The 26,299-nt window shown below is 41.9% G+C and overlaps 1 protein-coding gene across 9 annotated transcripts in view; it reads right to left on the reverse strand.

Annotated features, from left to right (window-relative positions):
• LOC124619857 (mitochondrial ribonuclease P catalytic subunit) overlaps positions 1 to 26,299 on the reverse strand; it is a 134,356-nt gene that overhangs the window by 48,437 nt on the left and 59,620 nt on the right. For all 9 annotated transcript variants that reach the window (XR_006980148.1, XR_006980149.1, XR_006980147.1 and 6 more), the window contains exons 6-7: positions 17,585 to 17,721; positions 15,283 to 15,475 (exon numbers count right to left, since the gene is read on the reverse strand). Coding sequence is in view for 4 of the 9 variants with exons in the window: in XM_047146472.1 (XP_047002428.1) it covers positions 15,283 to 15,475; positions 17,585 to 17,721 (330 nt within the window). In the remaining 5 variants the exon portion in view is untranslated. The remainder of the gene's footprint in view (positions 1 to 15,282; positions 15,476 to 17,584; positions 17,722 to 26,299) is intronic.

Here is a 26,299-nt window from a genome sequence, read left to right on the forward strand (position 1 = left end):
ACAACATACTCGTCCATCCTTACACACCCCTGCTCCCAATCCCTTACCTCATGGCTCATACCCCTGTAACAGACCTAGATGCAAGACCTGTCCCATACATCCTCCCACTACCACATACACTAGTCCGGTCACTAACATCACCTATCCTATCAAAGGCAGCGCTACCTGCGAAACCAGTCATGTGGTCTACAAGCTAAGCTGTAACCACTGTGCTGCATTCTGTAGGCATGACAACCAACAAGCTGTCTGTCTGCATGAATGGCAACCTACAAACTGTGGCCAAGAAACAAGGTGAACCACCCTGTTGCTGAACACAATATCCTTCATGCTTCACAGCCTGTGCGATATGGATCCTTCCCAGCAACACCAGCTTTTCTGAAATGCACAGGTGGGAACTTTTCCTGTAACACATCCTATGTTCCCATAACCCTCCTGGCCTCATCCTTTGTTAGTCACTGTCCTCACCCATCCATTCCATTCCCTTCCCTGCTCCCATTCCAGCACTACACGGCCATAATTCCACCACCACACCCAGTCTTTTTATTTTATTTTATTATTTTTTATTTATTTCTCTCTATTTCTCTCCTTTTCCATTACTCCCTCCCCTCCTCCTCCCCGCCTGCCACTCAATCGGCAGAACTTCACTGTTTGCCATCCCCACCATACTATCCCTTCCCCTCCCTGCCCCAGCCTCCTCCTTTCCCCCACCCAGTCGCCACTCCCATCATGCACTGCACGCGCTTGTGTCTATTGTTGACAAAAGCCATTGGGTGAAAGCTTTAAGTGTGAACGGCAGAACTTCACTGTTTGCCATCCCCACCATACTATCCCTTCCCCTCCCTGCCCCAGCCTCCTCCTTTCCCCCACCCAGTCGCCACTCCCATCATGCACTGCACGCGCTTGTGTCTATTGTTGACAAAAGCCATTGGGTGAAAGCTTTAAGTGTGAAAATCTTTTTGTTGTGCCTATCTGTGACTCAGCATCTCCGCTATATGGTGAGTGGCAACTTTCCTTCTCATAATATTGTTACATTGCATCCTGGATTTTGCATTGTTTGCAGAAAATAAAATCTATTTCAAACTGTCTCTGGTAAAATAATTCATTTGGATACAGTTTTCTATGAAATAGCAGGTATTAGGTAATTTTGCATCTTGAGACCGAATTCTCATCTACATTCAGATTTATCACAAAATGCTAATTTTTCAGGTGCCTATTGATAAGGAAGTTGTGGCTGTCTTCAGGCCAATGTGTTTAGCTCTGGTTCATATAGGTTGAAAGCAACTCAGCTAGATTGTTTTCCAATGGAAGTCTTCAAAAACTCCTCATTGCCTTCCTTCATGTCCATGAGCTACATAATCATCTTCTTAGAGCCTCAAGCACCATGCTCCTGAATATAACAACCCCAGTATTCAATGCTGAGTTTCACCCACTCAATACAATCTATGCAGTCCTAAGCTTTATCTTTAATAGCACCTTCACTTTATGTGACTTTGTACTCTGGCCAAGTGTCAGAGAGCTTCCATTCCTATATTTGCTATGGAGGACAGGAAAAGAATACATAAATCTAGCATTAGTTAACTGCACAAATATTCTGGTTTAGTAACAAAATTACATACTTATTAATAGCAGAAACAGGAAACTAACTCAAACCAGAAATAAACAGCAGAAAAATCTTACATTTTGAATAAAATATAACCACAAAGGAACACTCTTCATGGATAGTGGATGCCTATTTATTGGCACAAAAACTGTAATGTCTAATGAGATAATGACAAAATCACTGTCAGATAATCTGCATGAAGATAACTGTCAAAGAGGGGTTAAAAAATTCTCCCCCCCCCTCTCCTTTTTTTCTTTAATGGCTATAATGACTACGTACTGTGAAAGAATTATCCAAATGGTACAGAAATTGGTAGATGTGATGTACATGTACAGACAAACAAATGATTACAATTTCTGAAAAATTGGATGATTTATTCAAGAGACAGAGCTCGGAAATTGAGTAAGTTAATAATGTGTTGTTCCACCTCTATTCCTTAAGCAAGCAGTTGTTTGGCTTGGTATTGTTTGATAGAGTTGTTGGATGACCAAATTCTGTCCAATTGGTGCATTAGATGGGCAAAGAGCTGGTTGCTGGCCAGAGTAGGGTATGACAAGCAGTAGAAACTATCACCATATGTGGGCAGGCATTATCTCGTAAGATTTAAAACTTTCCTGGCATACAGATTGTTCTATAAAATTTCGGGGGAACTGCTGGATGTCTGCAACTTGTTGGCATGATATTTCAGTGCAGACAGAGACTTCTGGCCATCTTCAGGTGCTAGCGGACTTATTGCCTTGGAGGAGGCAAGTATCCGCTGATGTTCCAAGATGCATTCTTGTACCATGCATGTCGCTTCCCCCACGTAAGATTTGCTACATTCACCCAGAATTCTGTAAACACCTGCTTTGCGCAACTCTAAGTCATCTTTAACAGATGCCACTATCACTGAGATTTTAGGAGGAGGACAAAAAAAACTGCTTTAACTTTATGTCTTTTTAATATTCTGCCTGTTTTGGGGATTCACCACCACTGGTGGACTCTGCCAGTTCCATCAAAGAAGCTGTGTGCTATCTTGCAGCAGAGTAAGTTCACCAAGTGTCTTGCCATGTGCTGATGGAAGCCACACCACCAAAGAGCAACATCTTGTCTATGGAGAGAGCAGCCCTCTGTAACTTACAAGCAAACATGGATATGATAATACTCAAGATGGATAAAGGTCATGTTACTGCTCTTGTGCCATGGGAGGTCTATATTAATAAGATCAATGCTTTACTTAGTGACTCAGTGTATCACAATATAGATAAGGATCCTACTAATTGAGTGATGTGAAAAATAGCAGAAATTCTACTGAATAGTTCTCTACCAAAGGACATCATTAAGAGACTGAGAACAAATAGTTCAGGTTCCACCTACGGTGTATGGGCTACCCAAGGTCCACAAAGAAGGTGTGTCTTTATGTCCTATATTAAGCAATATTGGAGCAGCCACCTGTGATTTGGCCAAATACTTTGCATCTTTATTGAAACACTTATAGGCAAGTGTCCACATCACATAAGAAATTCAAGTGATTTTATCAGCTGACTTCAGTCACTTAAGCGGAATAGCAATGACTTGTTGGTCAGTTTTGATGATGTTTCACTTTTTACAAATGCGGACTCACTGCATCTCTTTGGCAGTAAGTTTGGGGCTGACATTACAGCTTTGTTCAAGCACACTCTCTCCTTTATGTACTTTTTATTTAACAATGAGTTTTTCGAATAATCTGACGGTGTCACCATGGTGAGCCCTTTTTCTCCCTAGTGGCAAGTCTTTTTATGGAAGGTTCTGAGGCGTGAGCACTCGTCTCAGCTGTTTTCAAACCAACAGTATTTAGGCGGTACACTGATGGCGCTTTTATAGTCTGGCCTATGGTTTGGACCATCTCCGAGAGTTCCTTCAACATCTGAACCTCAAACATGGAACCATAAAATTTACTATGGAGATGGAGAAAGGTGGTTGCTTGCTGTTTCTAGACATTTGGTGTGACATAAGAGTGATGGCACACTTGGGCTGCTGGTCTTTCAAAAGTCCACTCATACAGACCTGTATCTGGAAGCTACTACTGCCAACATCCAGCACAAATGGTGGACGTTCTAAAGACCTTAATCCACCCAACTCATAATATCTCAGATGCTGGCAATCTGGAAATGGAACTAGACCATCATCAAACTGTGTTCCAGAACAGTGGATATTCATCCCAGGAAGTACAGAGAGCACTACAGATCTACAAAGTACAAAACAAACAAGAGGATCAGGCTTTCAAAATGACAGCTTATTTACCATATATTGGAAACATTTCAGCCAAAATAGGCAGAATATTTAGAAGACATAAAGTTAAAGCAGTTTTTTGTCCTCCTCCTAAAATCTCGGCACTACTGGGATCTGTTAAAGACAACTTAAGAGTTGTCCAAGGCAGGTGTTTATAGAATTCTGCGCAAATATGGCAAAGCTTACATAGAGCAAATGATGAGCATGGTAGAGGAATGCATTGTGGAACATCAGTGGCTTACTTCCCTCCTCCAAGGCAATCAGTCTGCTATCGCCGAACATTGTATTTCCACTGGTCATTTGGCAAAATACAACCAAATGAAAATTGTGGCCCATACGTCAAACTTTCGGGGCTCCATCATCAATGAATCTGTGGAAATACGACTGTCTGAGACCTTTATTAATTGAGACAGCTGTTTCCGTTTAAATTCTGCATGGAATCCTGTCATAGAAGAACTTCGTGCTCTGTGTAACCAGCATCATTTACCACACGAAGACAGTCGATCTGATATCAATGACGCCAGCTTTCACCACAGAGGACACGTGGCACAGCATATAGACTTGCAGACAAACAGTGCATGTAAAATGCCAACTGTATACATCATACAAGTGCCGGGGCGGTCTTAAGTACATGAGCTCACCACCTTTCCTGTTAGCATTCACTTGAAGGTGGCCAGAAGACTCTGCGCTGGAATGTCGTGGCAACAAGTTGCAGAAATAAGGCAGTTCTCCTGAAATTTTATGGAACAGGCATTATCTTGCTGAAATGGAGTCCCAGTATGGCTTGCAACAAAATGGGACATAAAATATCGTCAACATTCTGTCGTGCTGTAAGAGTGCCATGTAAATAAATGTTACCCCAAACCATCACTCCTGTTCGTCAGGCCATATTGTAAGCAATGCCCACTGTCTGGGGCATCTCCAGACAAGTCTTTGCTTGTTACTGGGGCTCAGTTCCAGGCAGGACTCATCACTGAAGACAATTCAACTCCTGTCCATGAAATTCCAGGCCGCAGACGTGTCTGGAGATGTCCCAGACAGCGGTAGGATGACAACCTGATTGCTGCCAGTCATACAGCCCAGCAACCAGGAATGATGGTCTGGGGGTGCCATTTCATTTCATGGCAGGACCCCTTTGGCTGTTATGTGGGGCATCCTTAAAGCAAGGTGGTGTGTTGACAATATTCTATATTCTGTTTTGTTGGCTTTCATGGCAACTTGTCCTGGGCTTACATTTCAGCAAGATAATGCCAGTCTGCACGTGGCAAGAGTTTCCACTGCTTTTCTTCTTACTTGCCATACCCCACATTGGCTAGCAAGGTTGCCGGACCTGTCCCAAACTGAGAATGTCTGGAGTGTTATGAGCAGGGCTCCCCAATTGTCTTGGGAATTTGATGATCTAACATGCAGCTTGAACAGAACTCAGCATGATATGCCTCAAGAGGACACCCAACAACTCCACCAATCAATCCCAAGCTGAATAACTGCAAGCATAAGGCCAAGAGTGGGACTGATGCAATAACGGCTTGCTCAATTTATGAAGCTCTTTCTCTTGAATAAACTACATATTTTTTTTTGAAACTGTGTTCAATTGGTGGTGGTGGTGGTTAGTGTTGAATGTCCCGTCGACAACGAGGTCATTAGAGATGGAGCGCAAGCTCGGGTTAGGGAAGGATTGGGAAGGAAATCGGCCGTGCCCTTTCAAAGGAACCATCCCGGCATTTGCCTGAAACGATTTAGGGAAATCACGGAAAACCTAAATCAGGATGGCTGGAGACAGGATTGAACTGTCGTCCTCCCGAATGCGAGTCCAGTGTGCTAACCACTGCGCCACCTCGCTCGGTGTGTGTTCAATTGTTTGTCTCTACATGCACATTACATCTACCAATTTCCGTCCCATTCAGATAATTCCTTCATGGTGCATTCTTTTCTTGTCTTATAGTGTAAAATCCACATGTTCTAACTGGCCACCTACGTCATGTAATGCAGTTGTGGCATGCATCAGAGAAAGGAAAGGGCAGCAGGAGGGCAGTTCCAGTGTGTAGAGGTCCAAATTGATGATAGTATGAAGCAAAAGTGCAACCTGGATATCTCTGGAAATTCTGATTTGCACTAATGGAATAATTGTTTCTTTACGTACAACACAGAGAATACAGTGTACCTGCTACACAGAAAAAACAGTGTGCCCGCTGGTGAAAATTCTATTGTCATAATTATTTTCCATCCCCAATTGGAGGGATAAACTACAGGTGTGGGATATCGACCGTAGTTGGTCAAAAAATATGGCAGAGTAAGACTCAGGTGTTAAGCGCCAATGGGAATCGCAGGTCCACCTATGGTCCTTCCCAGTAACAGTGGATGCTACATAGAAGTATGTAGAGGTGGATTGTGGAATAAGAGGAACAGTACGGAAAAATAGTTGCAGAATATTAGTAAACACAGGGGCACATGTGTCGGTCGCCAGTAATGATCTGGTGAAACGTAAACAATGGGACGACCATGGTACAAATTGCGTGGAATGGTGAATAAAGAAGTTACAAGATTAGGAATGCTGGACATAGACTTTTGCCTGGATACAGTTCAATTTCACCACTGTGTGGAGATTTTGCTACATGTGAATGAGGGTTACACGATTCTAGGATTAGATTCCTTACATCAGCATTGTGCCATAATCAATCTTTGGCAACATAAGGTGGAGCTTTATGGAAAATTGTTCCAGTTAGGTGAAGCCATTGCCAGTGTATCGATGTTGCAAGGGGAGTCTGTCGTGAAAGACGCACCAATTAAACCCTGAACAAAAGTACTAAGACTTGATTTGCACTACTATGTACCTAAGAGTACTGGGAAATCATTTTGGGTCAGTGTTGACTGCAGCTTGCCAATTGGAATTTTGTTGTTTTTGTTGTTGTTTTTGGGGAAGGAGACCAGACAGCGAGGTCATCGGTCTCATCGGATTAGGGAAGGAAGTCGGCCGTGCCCTTTCAGAGGAACCATCCCGGCATTTGCCTGGAGTGATTTAGGGAAATCACGGAAAACCTAAATCAGGATGGCCGGACGCGGGATTGAACCGTCGTCCTCCCGAATGCGAGTCCAGTGTCTAACCACTGCGCCACCTCGCTCGGTCTGGAATTTTGTGTGTGGTGGAACTGTTAGAAGAGAATGAAGTATTAGATCAGGCAGAATGCTTAGCTAAAAGAGGTATTGTAAGCATACAAGGATGAAACGAAGGTACCCATTTCTATAGATAACATTAGTGCAGAGGATGCAGCATTAACAAACGGGTTGTTAATCCCTGACATAGATATCCTCGAGAAAGAAGAATGGGACACGAGGGATGTCAGCCATGGACAATCGACGGATGTCATTGAAACTGCATTATGAGGAAAAGTGAAGCACCTAGAGAGAAGCAATAGGGAACTGATGGAAAAATTACTTTTGGAATTTAAGGATTTATATTTTCCAAAAGAGCCATTACCAGATATGCACATAACACATCACTGCATACCACTGGGAAATGAATCATCAGTCTAGTGCAAACCATACTAAATACCTAGGTACTTGCAGCAAATTTTGGAGGAATTTATTGATCAGTAGCTGAAAGATGGGGTAACTGAAGAAAGTAATAGTCCATGGCTGTATGCGTTCACCGTATGCCGCTGTGTAAGGTGTGTGACCTTGAGCGGGACTTAGCCGCTGAGCGAGGCTGTGGCGCGCGATTCAAATGGCCTGGGCAACACGGTCCCTAGTTTTACTAGGACTGTGTTGCTCAATAAATAAATTAATGGATTTAACTCAAACTTGAAAATTTAGGTTTTGTTGTGATTACAGACACCTAAATGCAAAAACCATAATGGACACCTACTCTTTGCCAAACATCACAAATCTTGACTCACTTAAGGGTGATGTAAATATTTTTCAACAACGGATTTGAAGAGTGGTTATCAACAGATAGAGGTTGCACCACAGGATCGACACAAAACAGCATTTTTGGCACCTTGGGGACATTATCAATTTAAAAGAATGTCATTTGGATTAAAAAATGCACCTGCAACATTTCAGATTGTTGGATGGAGTACTCAGAGATTTGAAACCACAGTCATGATTAGTGTATCTTGATGACATAATTGTCTACGAGAGTGGTATATAACTGCATATGCAGCGATTAAGGGAAGTATTCCTTAAGTTAAAAGCAATGAAGTTAACATTGAGTACAGAAAAGTACAATTTTGTGATGGAAGAGGTAGTGTACCTAGGTCATGTCATAAGTAAAGATGTGGTTAAGATGGACCCAAGTAGCCTTCGTAAAATGATTTACGGATATTCCCACACTGTTGAGAACTGTTAGAAAAGGGCATTACATTTGTGTGGTCAGAAAAGTAATAGCATGCTTTTGAGGAGCTAAAAGAAACTTTAACATCAAGTTCAATCTTGGTATTTCCGGATTTTAAAAGATAATTTGTTTTATCATGCGATGCATCAAACCATGCATTTGTCTGTGTGTTGTCACCCGAAGTAGAAGGCATACAACACCTAGTACCTTATGCATCAAGGCAACTGAATTTTGCAGAAAGAAATTATTCCACAATGGAGAAAGAGGTGCTAAACCTTATTTATGGAATCACATATTCCAAATTTTTTCTGTACGGTAAAAAGTTTAGAATAATAACAGATCATGCAGCATTAAAATGATTGTTGGGGGTAGAGGGTCTTTCCAGTAGGTTGACACAATGGGCAGTAAGACTAAATGAATTTGATTTCGAAGTTATGCATAAACCTGGGAAGAAGCATGGAAATGATGATGACTTAAGTGGAAAAGTGCTGTGTTACATACTTGGGGTAGTGAATATAAGGAACAGCAAGCTACATGAAGAGTGAATGACGAATGCAAGCAGTATTTTAAGCAGCCACAATTTTGTATGAAGGTTGGGTTGCTATGCAGAGAAATCAATTTGGGACCTCAGGTAGTGGTACCAGCCAAGCTAAGGAAGAGAGTGCTACAAGAAGCTCATGATCACATATTAGCAGGTCATGAAGGTTGCAGATCTACCAACAGAAGAATAGCAGAAAGGTATTAGTGGAGGAATAGGCAGACAGACATAAACCAGTATGTGTGGAATTGCATACAATGCATACAGAGAGTGGATTTGTGTCGAACAAGAGTACCGTTGCAGCAGTTACCTGAAGCATCAGCACCATTCAAATTTACGTTTAAGGTCCAATCAATAAATTACCAGCAGGGAATAAATACATGCACATACTTACAATCATAGGTCATTTCTCATGATACATACAAATGGTCGCAATGCCAAACCAGCAGGCAGTAAGTGGCGCAAGCACTTGTGAATACTTGAATATTGAGGTTTGGAGAGCCTGAAACAATAACAGCAGACCTACTTTCCATCTGAGCAAGATTTCAAAGGTGTCCCACAAAGGCCTGCACATCCTCAGTTGGCTTACCAGAAAAAGAAGCAATTAAACTTATGACTGATAAATCTACACCCTGTTGTGACAATCACGATTCTACCAATCCATGCTGTTCTTTAGCAGCAGCGCAGCTGACGATGGCTATGAACTTCCTCCAGTGAGCAAGCGGCTCCCTCGTGACACGGGGCAGGCTGCTCTTTCTCATGATCGAACAGTAGACTCTGTACTGTGTTCCGGGATGTCACTCTGGGTGTCAAGCTTGTGCTGTAGGCTGTGATACTGAGACAAGAATGATTTAATACATGAATGGCTGAGTACTTATATATTCCTGACTAAGTTTGTTTAGAGCTTAAGGCACATACTCCAAACACTTCCATGATTGCAGGTGAGGAAAGGTGCCCGTCCGTCCGCTAGTGTACTGCAACGTCGGCTAATGAATTTCATGTCAGATCTATTCAAGGAATTGTGTAAGTTATTGAATGTGAAGAAGTTAAGGATGATTCCTCTCCATCCACAAACCAATGGAAGAACTTAAAGACTTCGTAGGACAAGCGGGAAGATGCTTGGACACTATGTTGATTCAAATCACACCAACTGGGATGTCTATTTGAAGTACTTGGTCTCAGCCTACAACTCAAAACAGCATACAAATAAAGGATTATCACCATATGAAGTGGTATTTGGTCATGAAATGCCATCACCGTTCGATATACTGAAAGCGAAGAAGGGGAAGGGTGACAGTCTGTTACGGAATTTGCCAGAGTGATTAGCGTAATTTGGAAGGGAGTACAGAGGGCAAATACATGAGCACTGCAGAAACAGGAAGAAACAGTGGGCCCTTTGGCAAGAATGCCACAATATATGATTGGTCAGTAGGTGATGCTATCAACTTTGTATACACCAAAGGGAAGGACACAGAAGTTTTTTGCAAAGTATCTGGGACCACACCATCAGGTTCAATTGCTGACGAGAATGATAATTGTGCATGTAGGGCAGTTGAAACCTTTTAAGGGAGTCCAGAAAAAAATATGAGCCCTGTCTAAAAGTATCCGACCTCAGGTCAGAAAAAATATTTCTAACACCTGACAGGGTTTGGACCCTAATCCCCTGCACAGTAGGCCCCTTGTGCTTGCACACACATAGCCCACCGATCCTTCCACTGCTGGAAGCACCTCTGGGAGTCTTCTTTTTGAATGGTGTTCAGCTCTGTCGTCGTGTTCCGCATTATCTCTTCTCTACTCTCAATTTTGGAAACAACCAGAAGTCACAAAGAGTGATATCTGGAGAGTAGGGAGGCTGGAGAATGGCTGTAATTCCATGTTTGGCCAAGAAATTTTGGATCTAGTGGGATGAATGTGCAGGGGCGTTGTGATGCAGTTGCCAGTTTTTCACTGTCCACATGTCTGGCCTTTTGCACCAAACTGCATCACAGAGTTGCCGGAGAACATCTTGATAGTACTCCTTTGTCACTGTTTGTCCTTCTGGTGTGTATTCGTGATGCACAATTCCACGGACATCAAAGAAGACAGTCAGCATCACCTTGATTTTGCTTCGCATCTGCCACACTTTCTTCGGCCTTGGAGACTCGGCATGCTTCCATTGCGATGACTGTCTTTTTGTTTTTGGGTCGTACCCGTACACCCGTTACTCATCTCCAGTTATCACAGTGTTCAGAAATCCAGAATCAGTGTTGGTGATGTCCAGAAGGTCCTGTGCAACATCAAAACGGAGGTTTTTTTGTTTCAGTGGCAACAACTTGGGTACGAATTTTGCAGCCACTTGGTGCATGTTCAAATTATCACACAAAATTGCATGCGCAGAATCTTTACTCATTCCAACCTCTTGGGCAATCTCCCGCACGGTCAAACGACGATCTGCCATCACCAAATTTTGCACCCTCTCAACAACAGCTGCACTCCGAGCAGTTTGGGGCCTGCCAGAATGCTGGTCACTCTCTGCTGATGTGTGGCCATTTTTGAATTGGTTGAACCACTCCTTAATTTGTGTTACACCCATCGCATCTTCTCCAAATACCTGCTGAATCTTACGAATTGTTTCGCTTTGAGAATCACCAAGCTTTTGACAAATGATGCAGTGTCTTTGCTCAACACGTTCAGTCATCTTGAGAGAATTGGTAATCTGACGACCACGTTGTGTAGTACCTTACTCAGTGACCGACAGGCAGCGACTAATGCACTGGAAGGTGGGGACAAAATTCACGTAAGCGCATATAGGTCTCTTCCTTTACTGTGTACAGTGGCACCACACTATCGTCTCTCTTTTTTTTGTGGGAAATCAAAGGTCAGATACTTTTTAGACGGACCTCGTATATATGACTACTACGACAACTGTCTGATGCCTACTACAACAACTGACTGGAGAAGTAATGCGGTATGCCACAGTTGCAGAAGTGGCAGTTAATCACAAACTGAAGCAGAAGTCTTGCACAGGGAAGTAGCAATGACAAAATTGTTGCAGTCTGTGGAAGATAGTGTTTGGGAAGCATGAGGGAAAGTAACAGAATTACAGGAGGCTATGCAGGAGGCTGTAAGAGGTCAGCTAAGGGTAAACATTTTGTCACCAGAGCAGTATTTAGAGGGTCTAAGGAAAGTACAGAAGGAGCTACTGCCAGAGTTGAGGTTGGTTTTAAAACTCAAGCACAAAACTTACCCTCTTATTTCAAAGTAGACACAATATTGATGAGAACTGATGGAGCGAATGTTTCCATTTCTATACCAGTAGTAAGAAAACAAGCACATTATGAGGGCACCGTAGTTCATGCATATCCTGTTAACTGGGGGATACTGAAGGAATCTGTAAGAGTAAAAACATAGAGACTGCTATTAATTGCAAAAGACAAGGGAAGATATGGAGCAAAAATGCCACTAAGGGGAAACCACTGTCAGTCGGATTATGGTAATAAGAGAGGGGAAGGATTCCTCCACGGTGAATTTGCTAATTGGGTAAAAGGAGGTAAAAGAAGTGATCAAGCTCGAATTGTACTTCCAGCATGTTAAGACACATTGGTTGTACTCTACCTTTGACAAGATGATACTAGTGGCCATTTGTTTTGAGCAGGGGCTAGCAAAGCGGCTAGAATTAAATGGGAGTGGTTTGTTATTAAATGGAACAGCATGTGAGATACTGGGGCCTACTTTCCGTCTGCCCTCCACAGTTTCACGGATAACACACCTGCATATTTTGCAGCCTTAATTGTACTGGCCAGAGGAGCCCACAGAAGTGTTACCTGCCGCTGATCTAACAGGCTTAAATCGAACTCTGGGGCCAGAATTAATCCAGTCTATAGATATGCTTCTGAGCCAGCAGGAAGGACAAGTTTCTCTGGACACCTTTTTGCAGAATGTAAAGTCAAATCAGGGAAGTCAGTACTGAGAAGAGACAACATTGACTATTGTCCTACCAACCCCTGCAACGGCACTTATTCTGCTGAGTGCAGCCCTTGTTTCAGAACATAGAAGATGGAGCACAAGACTGAGCTTGGACCCAGCCATCGTTCAGACTCCAGCAGGATGGATACCCCAAGCATAAAAGCAGCAGAATGAAGCTGAAAACACAAGGGATAGTATTAAGAACGATTTATTCATTTTAGATTGTAACTTGGGAACAGAGATATAGAACTGATTGTGCAAGAAGCCTAGTAACGAAATAAGTTCCATGGTGTTTGAGTTAAGGGGCAAGGAAAGAGTCCCTGTAGACAAGCATAAGATTAAGTGATAGGGTTGAGAGAAACATTGTTAGAATAATTGCGAAAAGCTGAAACAGAGCCAGAAGGGTCAGTCGGTAGGAACTCTGGTCTAAAGGATAATCTTGTTTGGTCGTCCTGAGGGACCAAGTCTTAATAAAAAGAAGGGTAATGTAGTGTATCAACCATATTCCATCAAAAAATATGCCAAAGCAGAAGTGAGTTGCAACAGATCCAGCCGCAGGCATGCGAGAGTGTTACGAGTTGCAAAGTGAAACACTACTGACTGGTGTGGCGAAGTGGAGCCACCTGGGCATGGTATAGGAATAGCTGACATTGCAGTACACTAGCGGAAGGATGGGCACCTTTCCTCACCTGCGATCCTGGAAGTGTTTAGAGTGTGTGCCTTAAGCTCTAAACAAACTTAGTATGGAACATATAAGTACTCAGTCATTCATGTACTAAATCATTCTTGTCTCAGTATCACAGCCTACAGCACAAGCCTGACACCCAGAGTGATATCTGTTGAACCACGAGAAAGGGCGGCCTGCCCCGAGTCACGAGGGAGCCGCTCACTCACTGGAGGAAGTTCACAGCCATCGTCAGCTGCGCTGCTGCTAAAGAACAGCATGGGTTGGTAGAATTGTGATTGTCACAACGGAGTGTAGATTTACCAGTCAAAAGTTTAATTGCTTCTTTTTCTGGTAAGCCAACTGAGGATGTGCAGGCCTTTGTGGACAACTTTGAAATCTTGCTCAGATGGAAAGTAGGTCTGGTAAGGAATTTGTTGTTGTTGTGGTCTTCAGTCCTGAGACTGGTTTGATGCAGCTCTCCATGCTACTCTATCCTGTGCAAGCTTCTTCATCTCCCAGTACCTACTGCAACCTACATTACTGAGACTACTGAGATTAATAGGGTGAGCGAAAACTTATGTAGGATATACAGAAGCTCTCCAAAGAACTTAAAAAAGTGTTTATTCAGGGATACATGAAATAAAATGGTGCCAGACACTATGGGGACCAATTAGGGGTTCACAACTAAGAAAAGTACAGAAACTGTGTGTCATTGTGGTCACAGCCGGAGACATTGCCGACTGCGGTATTTGGGTGATGTTATGCTCGGCCTCGCTCTGCACTGTCAGATGTCTCTATTGTTTCACGTGAAAGCAACTGGACGCCTCCACCAACTAGTAACTGATATACTACAGTTGAGGGCCAGAATAAAGAAGTTAAATGAACAAATCCATTGCCATGGAAAATGGAAATGAGCATTTGACGTCACTGGCTGGGAAGCCCCTTGCGGCCCATTGCCATTCTGACATCTCATTTCACTCTCCACGGGTACAATCCAACAAGCACAGGATTCTCTTTCATTAACACCATAAATGAAAACAATACTGAAGACTTCTCTGTGCGACATTATTGACATACTGATGTCTGTTGGTTATGCCCTCTACAAAAAAAAATTTCACAAATCAGAACACATGATAAAAACTAATATCTTGAATTAAGAAATATTATTGGTACTGAGAGCCTTTGATGCAAAATTTGCAACAGCAAATAAGACTGAATTTTGGAGGCTCATGAAAATTATGGAATATGTGCGAGGGATGACAGAGGAGACACTGAAAATTAAATGAATATTTTTCTTCTGAGTGTAGGAAGAAGTTACAGGGGAAAGGGTATCAAAAACAGTAAGGAAACAATATGGGAATATTGGAAATGATAACACAATAAAATGCAGTGGGTGAAATTTGAATTTATTTTCTGTACCACCAACTACACTTATCAGCATTTTCCCCTACCTTTCCTCTCCTCAAGCTCAGCTTTCTCTAAATCTGGATGTTACTGCCCAGTTGACTTCTGTAGCACATTATCCTACTACATTTTTCCTTTATGCTGATTTGGTGAGAAATATTAATTTTTACTGTAGTTTTCTTGTTACATAAAATCAAATGAGAGTATGAAACTTCCTGGCAGATTAAAACTGTGTACCAGAAAGAGTTTCAAACTTGGAATCTTTGCCTTTTTTCCAGGAGTGTTAATCCTGCAAGTTTTACAGGAGAATTACTGTGAAATTGGGAAGGTGGATTACTAGCAGAAGTAAAGCTGTGAGGACGGGTTGTCAGTCATGCTTGGATAGCACAGTTAGTAGCGTACTTGCACGCAAAAGGTACACAACCCGAGTTCGAGCCTTGGCCCCGCACAAAGTTGTAATCTGCCACAAAGTGTCATATCAGAGCACACTGCGCTACACAGTGAAAAATTCATTGCCATATGAGATTATGTCTGACTTTCAATCTTACCTTAATTACAACTCTTCCATTATTTTTAATTTCAAAGAAGCATTGATGTGAATACTGCCAGCGCCTAAAAATACTGCGAAGCTCCTTGTCCTTCAGCAGGAACATGTGTGTACGCATTAGATCTCGTGAAACAATTTTTGTTCCAAGCCCACTGTGTAGTGCTGCTAGTAGTACAAGAGGATCATCCTGTGATCTGGCAACAAAGGTTCTTTTCAGACATAAATTTGTCTATATAACAGAACGCTGTAAAAGGCATCCACTATTTGATATTCTGTGCTTGGCAATAATACAAACAAAAATACAATTTTATAATGATTAACAAATGTAAGTTTATATTGATTATACAGTATTTCAATTTTATACTGATAAAAAATTGAAGACATAGAAGACAAACTGAAAAAAAAGCTTTTCTGAGAAACAGGTCTATATTATCATATAATATGCAGACAAGAAAGAAAATAGAAGATTCTGAAATTTTGTTCTACAGAAGAATGCTGAAGATTAGTGGGGTAGAAATAACTAATGAAGAGGTACTGAATCAAACTGTGTAGCAGCTCTATGGCACAACTTGACTAAAAGAAGGGTTAGGTTAACTGGATGCATCCTGATGCACAAGTGAACAGTTAATTTGGCAATGGAGAGAAATGTGGTGGAAGAAGGGGGAGGGGGGGAGGTAAAAATTGTAGAGAGGTACCAACAATTGGCTAAAGTAAACAGGTTCCAATGTCTGTAGGCTAAGAGACTTGTGTAGAAAAGACTAGTGTGGCAAACTGTAGTAAACTAGACTTTCAACTGAAGCCTACCACAATAGCAAATGAACACATTTCTCTCTTGTTTTGCAGCATAAGTATGTTCTAGGTTGTCACTGAAAGTGTATCTCTTTTTTTCTATGGAATATTCTACCATTTTTGTATGTCTCAGTATTACCTCTTAAGCTTCAATTGGCTACTAACACTCAAACTGTTGAGATAATGAGGTGCAGTAGCAGTGACAATAGCTTTGCTTCAGTCAGTGACGTGCAGCACCCAGGTGTCTCTAATGGCAAAGGGATTGAGTTCTAGGAATGGGTGTTGGTTCACTGTGCTGTTTGGCATAGCAAAAAGTTATAAAGCATTTGTATGCACCATCACTTTGCATTAATTTTATAACTGAATATAGTTGGAAAAACACAAAAAGTGTTTCATTCTGATGCAATGTTTCTTGTTTCCAGTCAAGATGATGAATTTGTTTTTGTGCACAATATTTGTAAGGCTACTCAGTCACCACAGCTTAAGGTGCTCCAGGTCATAATCTAATATGTGCTGCAGTTTGGTTGAAGTACAGGTAGTGAGTATGCATACTGCTGATGCTCAGAATACCTAAAGAAGGTGATAAATCAGAAGCACAAAAAAGGAATTGTCATTATGATTAGAAATGCAAAATCACACAATTAATCAATCATGCCACGAAAACCTCAAATATTACATTTCCCTAATGATCTCAGCTGCACCTGGATCAAATGTTACTTACATTCTTACACACCACACCTGAGTGAAATATTACTTTGCATTCTTACACGTCACATGACTGCAGTGTTATTAATGTATTTTAGTCAATATTGTAGGAGATGATTTTTTTTTTTTTTTTTTTTTTTTAGCAGTAGCGGAATTTGTCAGCAGAACTGCACTTAAACAGTAACAATATGGCACCTCCCTCCCCTTTCTGCATACACCTTTCTCTGTGGTGCAACCTGAGTGTTCAGAGCATCTGTATTTTTCTGACTTTTATGTAATTTACTTGCTACTGTCTGTTTGATGTTGTTTTGAAATTTAACATGTTTTCTTGCTCAGGTATAAGAAATGTGAAAATCACTTCTTTACTTTTAAAGGCAAATACTTGTATTACTGAACAGCTAAAATGGTCAGCCGAACCCAATTGCAGGTTGCCTAGCTAATGGCTTGCAGGGGCAGAAAAAAACTGATTTCCAATACTGGTATTTCATATAATCATTGACTGAATTTAAAATGCTGCCATAACCTACTCATTAAGAGACATAATCTTACATTACATATTTAACACAATATGTCAAGTATCAAAGGTAGGAACTGTGCATATGTCTTGATGTTATGTGCTTGATGCCAAATATTTAAAACATTACCATAGCTTTTTTCTAAAGCAATCAGATGTCTGAAACGTTTTTATACAGGGGAGTTCGATTCTTTAAAGAATCAGTGGTGGCGGCCTTACTGGTGCTTTTGTAATTCACAATTATGTAATAGCAAACTGAATGTGAATAAAGTCATAAATATGAAATTTTACTTACAAATTGTCAGCTAGAAACAACTGAGCACAATTAGAAAGTGATTCCATCTGTCTTTTGGGCCAGTTTTTCATGTGTTTGCGACCAAGTACAAGCACTTTTTTCCCTTGCCGCCAGAACTGTTCCACTACAAGAAAAAGCTGCAAAAGTAACAAGAAGCATTCCATGAACATACTTCATAATTTTTGAATAGTATGCATGATGCAATTTCCAAAAAAAGCCAACATCAGCTCTTTGTCCACAGTAATCTGCACAACTGTTAAATAAAATTACTACACATAACTACTAATCAAACATGCATGGCACCAGCTAGACATTTTATTCACAACAGAGTAGGAAAGGCTACCATAAAATGTTAGTGAGTATATCCTCTCTGATACAATAGTCGTTTCAGCAACCTTGCTGGAAGTGCAAATGAGACATACAGGTGTATTGACATGTGTAAAGTTGCCCACGTCTAGTGTCGACAACAGCACCAGAAGCACTGACGATATCGTCAGCCAGTCATATCTGTAGTGGCCAAATATAACACTTCTTGGCAACTGTCTCTTCCGTAGATACTGTTATTTGACTTACATCTACCACTGAGCTCCTATCATCACAACAGTTTACCAATACCGATTTAAATACTTGCACATAGTGCTTCGACTTATGAACTTGTAGTCTACACCACTGGCAAGCTTAATAGAACTTTGTTTAATTTCATACTTACTAAATGCGTGAACAAAGATAAGTAGTGATTGGACTATATTCAAACTTAATCATAAACTATCTTATATTAAGTTTTATTCTGACTCGTACGAATTTCCACCAAGGACTATTACTGTTTCACATTGTGGACTAATAGACAATTTGAATTTGTCATTACAGAAGTTTACTTGTGTTTAAGAGATGTTGTTGACCCTAAGTGAGGGTTACAATAGTCTACATCTACATCTACATCGATACTCCGCAAGCCACCCAACGGTGTGTGGCGGAGGGCACTTTACGTGCCACTGTCATTACCTCCCTTTCCTGTTCCAGTCGCGTATGGTTCGCGGGAAGAACGACTGTCTGGAAGCCTCTGTGCGCGCTCTAATCTCTCTAATTTTACATTCGTGATCTCCTCGGGAGGTATAAGTAGGGGGAAGCAATATATTCGATACCTCATCCAGAAACGCACCCTCTCGAAACCTGGCAAACAAGTTACACCGCGATGCAGAGCGCCTCTCCTGCAGAGTCTGCCACTTGAGTTTATTAAACATCTCCGTAACGCTATCACGGTTACCAAATAACCCGGTAACGAAACGCGCCGCTCTTCTTTGGATCTTCTCTATCTCTTCCGTCAACCCGACCTGGTACGGATCCCATACTGATGAGCAATACTCAAGTATAGGTCGAACGAGTGTTTTGTAAGCCACCTCCTTTGTTAATGGACTACATTTTCTAAGCACTCTCCCAATGAATCTCAACCTGGTACCCGCCTTACCAACAATTAATTTTATATGATCATTCCACTTCAAATCGTTCCGCACGCATACTCCCAGATATTTTACAGACGTAACTGCTACCAGTGTTTGTTCCGCTATCATATAATCATACAATAAAGGATCCTTCTTTCTATGTATTCGCAATACATTACATTTGTCTATGTTAAGGGTCAGTTGCCACTCCCTGCACCAAGTGCCTATCCGCTGCAGATCTTCCTGTATTTCGCTACAATTTTCTAATGCTGCAACTTCTCTGTATACTACAGCATCATCCGCGAAAAGCCGCATGGAACTTCCGACACTACCTACTAAGTCATTTATATATATTGTGAAAAGCAATGGTCCCATAACACTCCCATGTGGCACGCCAGAGGTTACTTTAACGTCTGTAGACGTCTCTCCATTGATAACAACATACTGTGTTCTGTTTGCTAAAAACTCTTCAATCCAGCCACACAACTGGTCTGATATTCCGTAGGCACTTACTTTGTCTATCAGGCGACAGTGCGGAACTGTATCGAACGCCTTCCGGAAGTCAAGAAAAATAGCATCTACCTGGGAGCCTGTATCTAATATTTTCTGGGTCTCATGAACAAATAAGGCGAGTTGGGTCTCACACAACCGCTGTTTCTGGAATCCATGTTGATTCCTACATAGTAGATTCTGGGTTTCCAGAAATGACATGATACATGAGCAAAAAACATGTTCTAAAATTCTACAAGAGATCGACGTAAGAGATATAGGTCTATAGTTTTGCGCATCTGCTCGACGACCCTTCTTGAAGACTGGGACTATCTGTGCTCTTTTCCAATCATTTGGAACCCTCCGTTCCTCTAGAGACTTGCGGTACACGGCTGTTAGAAGGGGGGCAAGTTCTTTCGCGCACTCTGTGTAGAATTGAATTGGTATCCCGTCAGGTCCAGTGGACTTTCCTCTATTGAGTGATTCCAGTTGCTTTTCTATTCCTTGGACACTTATTTCGATGTCAGCCATTTTTTCGTTTGTGCGAGGATTTAGAGAAGGAACTGCAGTGCGGTCTTCCTCTGTGAAACAGCTTTGGAAAAAGGTGTTTAGTATTTCAGCTTTACGCGTGTCATCCTCTGTTTCAATGCCATCATCATCCCGTAGTGTCTGCATATGCTGTTTCGAGCCACTTACTGATTTAACGTAAGACCAGAACTTCCTAGGATTTTCTGTCAAGTCAGTACATAGAATTTTACTTTCGAATTCAATGAACGCTTCACGCATAGCCCTCCTTACGCTAACTTTGACATCGTTTAGCTTCTGTTTGTCTGAGAGGTTTTGGCTGCGTTTAAACTTGGAGTGGAGCTCTCTTTGCTTTCGCAGTAATTTCCTAACTTTGTTGTTGTACCACGGTGGGTTTTTCCCGTCCCTATCAGTTTTACTCGGCACGTACCTGTCTAAAACGCATTTTACGATTGCCTTGAACTTTTTCCATAAACACTCAACATTGTCAGTGTCGGAACAGAAATTTTCGTTTTGATCTGTTAGGTAGTCTGAAATCTGCCTTCTATTACTCTTGCTAAACAGATAAACCTTCCTCCCTTTTTTTATATTCCTATTAACTTCCATATTCAGGGATGCTGCAACGGCCTTATGATCACTGATTCCCTGTACTGTACATACAGAGTCGAAAAGTTCGGGTCTGTTTGTTATCAGTAGGTCCAAGATGTTATCTCCACGAGTCGGTTCTCTGTTTAATTGCTCGAGGTAATTTTCGGATAGTGCACTCAGTATAATGTCACTCGATGCTCTGTCCCTACCACCCGTCCTAAACATCTGAGTGTCCCAGTCTATATCTGGTAAATTGAAATCTCCACCTAAGACTATAACATGCTGAGAAAATTTATGTGAAATGTATTCCAAATTTTCTCTCAGTTGTTCTGCCACTAATGCTGCTGAGTCGGGAGGTCGGTAAAAGGAGCCAATTATTAACCTAGTTCGGTTGTTTAGTGTAACCTCCACCCATAATAATTCACAGGAACTATCCACTTCTACTTCACTACAGGATAAGCTACTACTAACAGCGACAAACACTCCACCACCGGTTGCATGCAATCTATCCTTTCTAAACACCGTCTGTACCTTTGTAAAAATTTCGGCAGAATTTCTCTCTGGCTTAAGCCAGCTTTCTGTACCTATAACGATTTCAGCTTCGGTGCTTTCTACCAGCGCTTGAAGTTCCGGTACTTCACCAACGCAGCTTCGACAGTTGACAATTACAATACCAATTGCATGTAGTCAGATGTTTACTACTTCATGCACAATGTTCTTCTATTACAATTAGACTAAAACAGCCAAAACACCAAAAAGAAAATAGTACAAATCAGCAATAAAGTCATAGAATCAGTGAATGAGTTTTTATATTGATGACAGTCACAATGACTGGATAGGAACTGAAATAGAAGAGAGAAAAAGATGCTGTTGGTAATGTAAATAGTGTTTTAGAAACTAAGCTTCCCATGTTTTTGAAAAGGAAATTTTAGTCACTTTTTAACATCCACAGTCAACAAACCAAGGCACACTACGATTCCTTTGCCATTCCTTAATAGCATTTGGGAGTTAATTGTTCCCCAGGAAGTGGTGGTCACTGAAAATTGCCTCACATTCATGTAGTAATTGAATGATATCTTAACAAAAACAATTGCATCAACTATTTAACTCACCAAAGTGATTTTAATCCTCCCAGCACACAAATGGTGCACCTTTTCTTTTCAGCAACAACTAGAAAAGGCGTGAGCGTTTTCTTGTTTCTTCTTGTTTTGAAAATATATTTTATGATCATTGATGTTAGTCGACTACAAATATAAAACTCAATATGGCAACCTAATCAACTGAAAAAGCAAAAATAATGACTTTTATCGTGAAAAGCATTCAAAAACTGTGGACTGCTCAGAAATTATTGGAGAGATGCATATTCAAAATTACGAGGAGAGACAGGAAAACAAACAAATGCATGAAAGAAGAAACTGGAGTGGAAGATGTAATACTGCTGTAATAAAAATGAAATGGAGGTGGGAAGGAGGTGTAGCAAGGTGAATGGATGGTTAATGGATGAAGGAAGCAAGTTAAAAGATTCTAAGGGATAAGAAAAGATAAAAATGATAACCTACAAGGAGGTCATTAAACGGCAATTGGAATTAAAATGGTTAGTATAGCCGAATACTGTGATGTACTGAGAAGACAGGAGACCTACATTCAGCAGTATTCATCAGGTGGTGCCCTATGATAACTCTGCTGAATAAATTATTGGGACACAATTACCATGCTGCATCGAAATACAATCCACGTAAATACATAGAGGTCAGTGAAGCTAAAGAATGCAATCAAATATATTGTAAATGTACCACCCTCCCCTGAACACACACAAAGACTTCATATTTATGTACTTGTAATGATTATATACTTAGACACAAATTATGTTTGGTTAAAAATAAATACACCTGGCTGCAATTCAAGGACAGAGAAGATTAAAAAACTGGTAAGAAATGATTTTAATTTTGTGAAAAGGATCTTGCAATTCCTGGAAGTACTTTATATAACAAAATAGCAAACAGTATATATAATACCTAAAAGACACCAATTTTCAGAAGTAAATTAGGGGGCTATTGAGTCTCATCTGGCCTATCAGTGTAAAATAATTTTTAGAAGTTAGCAATTACAGAGCTATATCACCCACAAAATGAAGTTTGCGCGTAAAGAACATCATGACATAGGTCATGATGGTCACAACTAGGTACAGTTTCACAGTCTAAGTTCCACAGAAGAACATCAGTCCTAGGACACCAAGTCAAGAGGAGGCCAGCTTCAGAGGAAGCAAAGGCTCTGAGGGTGGTGCCAGGCGAATCATTGCGGCCGCTGCCGAGTATCTTCCATGGTGGCTGCTGGAGTAGCATTGCACCATGTAAATTCAGATGCTGGGTTCAATTTGACAGAGTCGGAAATCAGAGGGATGGAGCCTATGGGTGTGAGCTCAGTCAAATGGGCTGCTGGACACAGCCAGTGTAAAGCCCTGAGTGTGAGCAAGAGCCTGGTCAGAGCCCAACGTGAGCTGCTTGCTAACTGTTGAGCAATATTTTAAGTAAGTAGAAGGATATCCATGCACTGCTTGGTGAGCACACGACCCATACATGCAACATAGTGCCCACGTTTGCAGCACTGCAGTCGTTGATGCACGCAGTGCTGGTGGAGAGGCTGGCACCAGTGGTAGAAAGTGCTCGAGGGTAGCTTGACTACAAGTGTGCTTATGTTCATTGACTATCCTACTGCCGAGCATGGAGTTTACTTGCACTGTTCGGCATATGTACAGTTTCCAGTGGAGAGGCACCTGTGGTACTGCAACGAGATTCCATAGGACACGGGTCTTATGCTGGTAGCATAATGGCAGGCGAATAGCCAGATATAATATCCCTTCCCCCTTAAGACCCACTTCAATGTTGACCGGAGAATCCGGCAACACTCCCCCCACCGAGGGAAGACAGCGGTGCAAGCCGAAGGAAGAGCGCAGTGCCGATGGGTTTCCGCACAAAATGGATGCCGCAAGAGTGTGGGGAGCTCATAGTAGCTGTGACTCTGTCCCACACAATCCAGGAACTGAGTCGGTGAAATGATGTTAGAAGAATCATACAGACATGGCTGCAAACGAAGGTGGTGTGGAGAAAATTTGAAAAGAGAGCAAAAAATTCAGGATCATTGTTGCAGCAGGAGCGAGCCACACAGAGGAGCGGTCTGGCATGGGCCAGTTGGTGGTACATGGTGGTCCCAGAAGGGGCGACCACAGGTCCAGGGAAGATGAGCCAGCAGCACATGAAGGCAATCCTGGTGACCAGCTCGAGCCATTTTGCAACGTGTATGAAGTCGCATGGGTGATGAGGCACCATCAGATGGAAGAATTAGCAGAGACCTGCCAAACTCTTTGCAGACAACCAGCCAAACTCTTTGCAAGCATGTACCACAAGCCTCAGAGCTGTACTAGTCAGGGTCTCCCATCTGAAAGCTGATGTGAAGTGGGAGACATAAATGTCGCACTGAAGGGGGAGCAATGCACCTACCAGAAGACGACGAGTGAATCTACAGGAGCAAGCCTGCAGCATGCCGATGCTGACGGGCCAGCAGGACGTCAGGAGGGTGCCAGTGGCTGGTGGGAGGCAGAGCTCGACCGACCGTGGCCAGCAGAAGCACGACAGTGGTGTCGGCGGCGGATGGGAAGCAGGGCTGGGCCAATGGCAGCTGCCTGAAGTGCAATGGTGGCATCAGTGTCTGATGGCAGGTAGGGCTCAACTGCGGCCAGGTAATGGCCAAGAATCCTGTGGGATAGAGTTCACTGAAAGGAAAGTGCGAAAGTGGCAGAAAAAGAGGGAAAAGGGACATGCCCAATGCAAGAGCAGTGTATTTGTGATGAGGAAGGACAGGCCGATTGCTAGGAGGGAGCAGTGGCAAGTGTATGTGGTAACTGTGAGCTTGTCCTGGCACTGGCACACAATTTAAGTGTCTGGAGCAGGTTGCGGGAGGGGAAGGCAGAGCAAAGGAAGAGGGAGGCTGTGGATAGGACAATGAGTGTATATTGATGGGGTGAAGTGGGAGGCCACCAACCAGCCGTCCACACAAATGACTCGGTACTGCAAAAATAGCCAAGAACTGAGTGGCAAACCATATTGATGATCACAAAAGGCATAATTTAATTGCATCCCACCCCCTCCTCATTACCAGCTTCTCTCCAAATTATGCAGATGGGAAGTATTCTTACACTTCAATCCCACTATCTTCCTAGCTTCAATCTTCACTGACCCCGGTCATCACCCATTTCCACCCTTGTCCCCAAGCCTACCACTTAATAGCCTAAATCTACACTCACACTTTTGTTTCTGCTGTCTCCCTCTTCCTCTGTTCTACCACTCGCTCCCCTCCTTCCAACCCACGCCGTCACTTCACCATGTACAACGTGCAATTTCTCTCTCCAGCCCTGTCTCCCCCTCCCAGCCTTCTTCCTCAGCTCACCCATTCCATGCCACACAACCCTTCATACCAGTCACTGTAGCAGCAGGAAATTTTAGTAGGCTGGGACAATATAGCTGTGGTTATGATTATGTGTTGTTTTTATTTATTTTTTAAAATAGCTCCAATGTACATTTTCTGAAAGTGCAGCAATGTTTTCAATGTTGTTTATACATCTGTCGGTCACTCAATACTTCATCTACATTGTGAGTGATTACCTATACACACAATACTGTTACCTTTGCCAGAGCACAAACAATTTCCTCTCACTGTACAATAAGACTATATGAAGATGTGTTACATGTCATTCTTTGGTTGGTAGAAAGTAATCCAACAACACACAATTACTTGCAACATGATCAGTGTTCCACATCCAACAGTATAGCCAACCTAATGTCAACTAGTTTTCTATCCTCTTCAGCAACACTTGTGACACTAGATGGAGCCAAACAAAGCATTGTAATTTTGCTGTTGGATAACAGCTAGTCACTGATTAATTCCTTCCATGCCATTCACTGACGTTATTTTTGTAGGCAATAGTATCAATAATGCTCACAACTCAGGTCAATATTGCAACAAAAATTCAGAGTGTCATTGAAAAATTAATATCAGATTTCAGTCAGCTGGCACATTTGATTCAGTGTGCCTGCAGTTAGTGGGAAATCATGAATTTTCAATTCCTCATAATGAAAATGAAGCTGAAAGAATACTGTGCAAGTCAAACACGGCAAAAATTTGTAAATTCCATGTAACCACAAAAGAATGAAAATCCATGCTCTTTGCACACAATGCTGTTGTGTATACAAAGATTGTAATGACAGACTAGTGTAGCGGACACCTGCAGAGTATCAGTGATTGGTGCAGTAGCTGGCAGCTGTCAATCATTCTCAAAAACAAATCTCATATCCTACTTTCTTTCCCACTGAAAAGATCATCTTGTGAAACACTTTCCATTCTCATAAATTCGCCTTGACTTAAGAGAGGCTTTCTGGCATGGAGAGTTCTGCAATAATAATATGCTATGACTGAGTGTGCTTTTTCATTCATCCTGCAAATCAACACAGAGTCAGATGTGCACTAATGTTTCTTCAATGACAGTATCCTTGTGGGAACATATATTGGATGGTTCTGCATTCTAAGCATGTAATGTGGTTTCATCAACAATCAGTTAACTGAACAAATTTGGTGATTTTCTGTAAAATAAATTGAAAATGTTACTGTAAGAGGTTCCTTT

Source organism: Schistocerca americana, chromosome 6 (assembly GCF_021461395.2).
Source record: "Schistocerca americana isolate TAMUIC-IGC-003095 chromosome 6, iqSchAmer2.1, whole genome shotgun sequence".
Classification (NCBI taxonomy): Eukaryota; Metazoa; Arthropoda; class Insecta; order Orthoptera; family Acrididae; genus Schistocerca; species Schistocerca americana.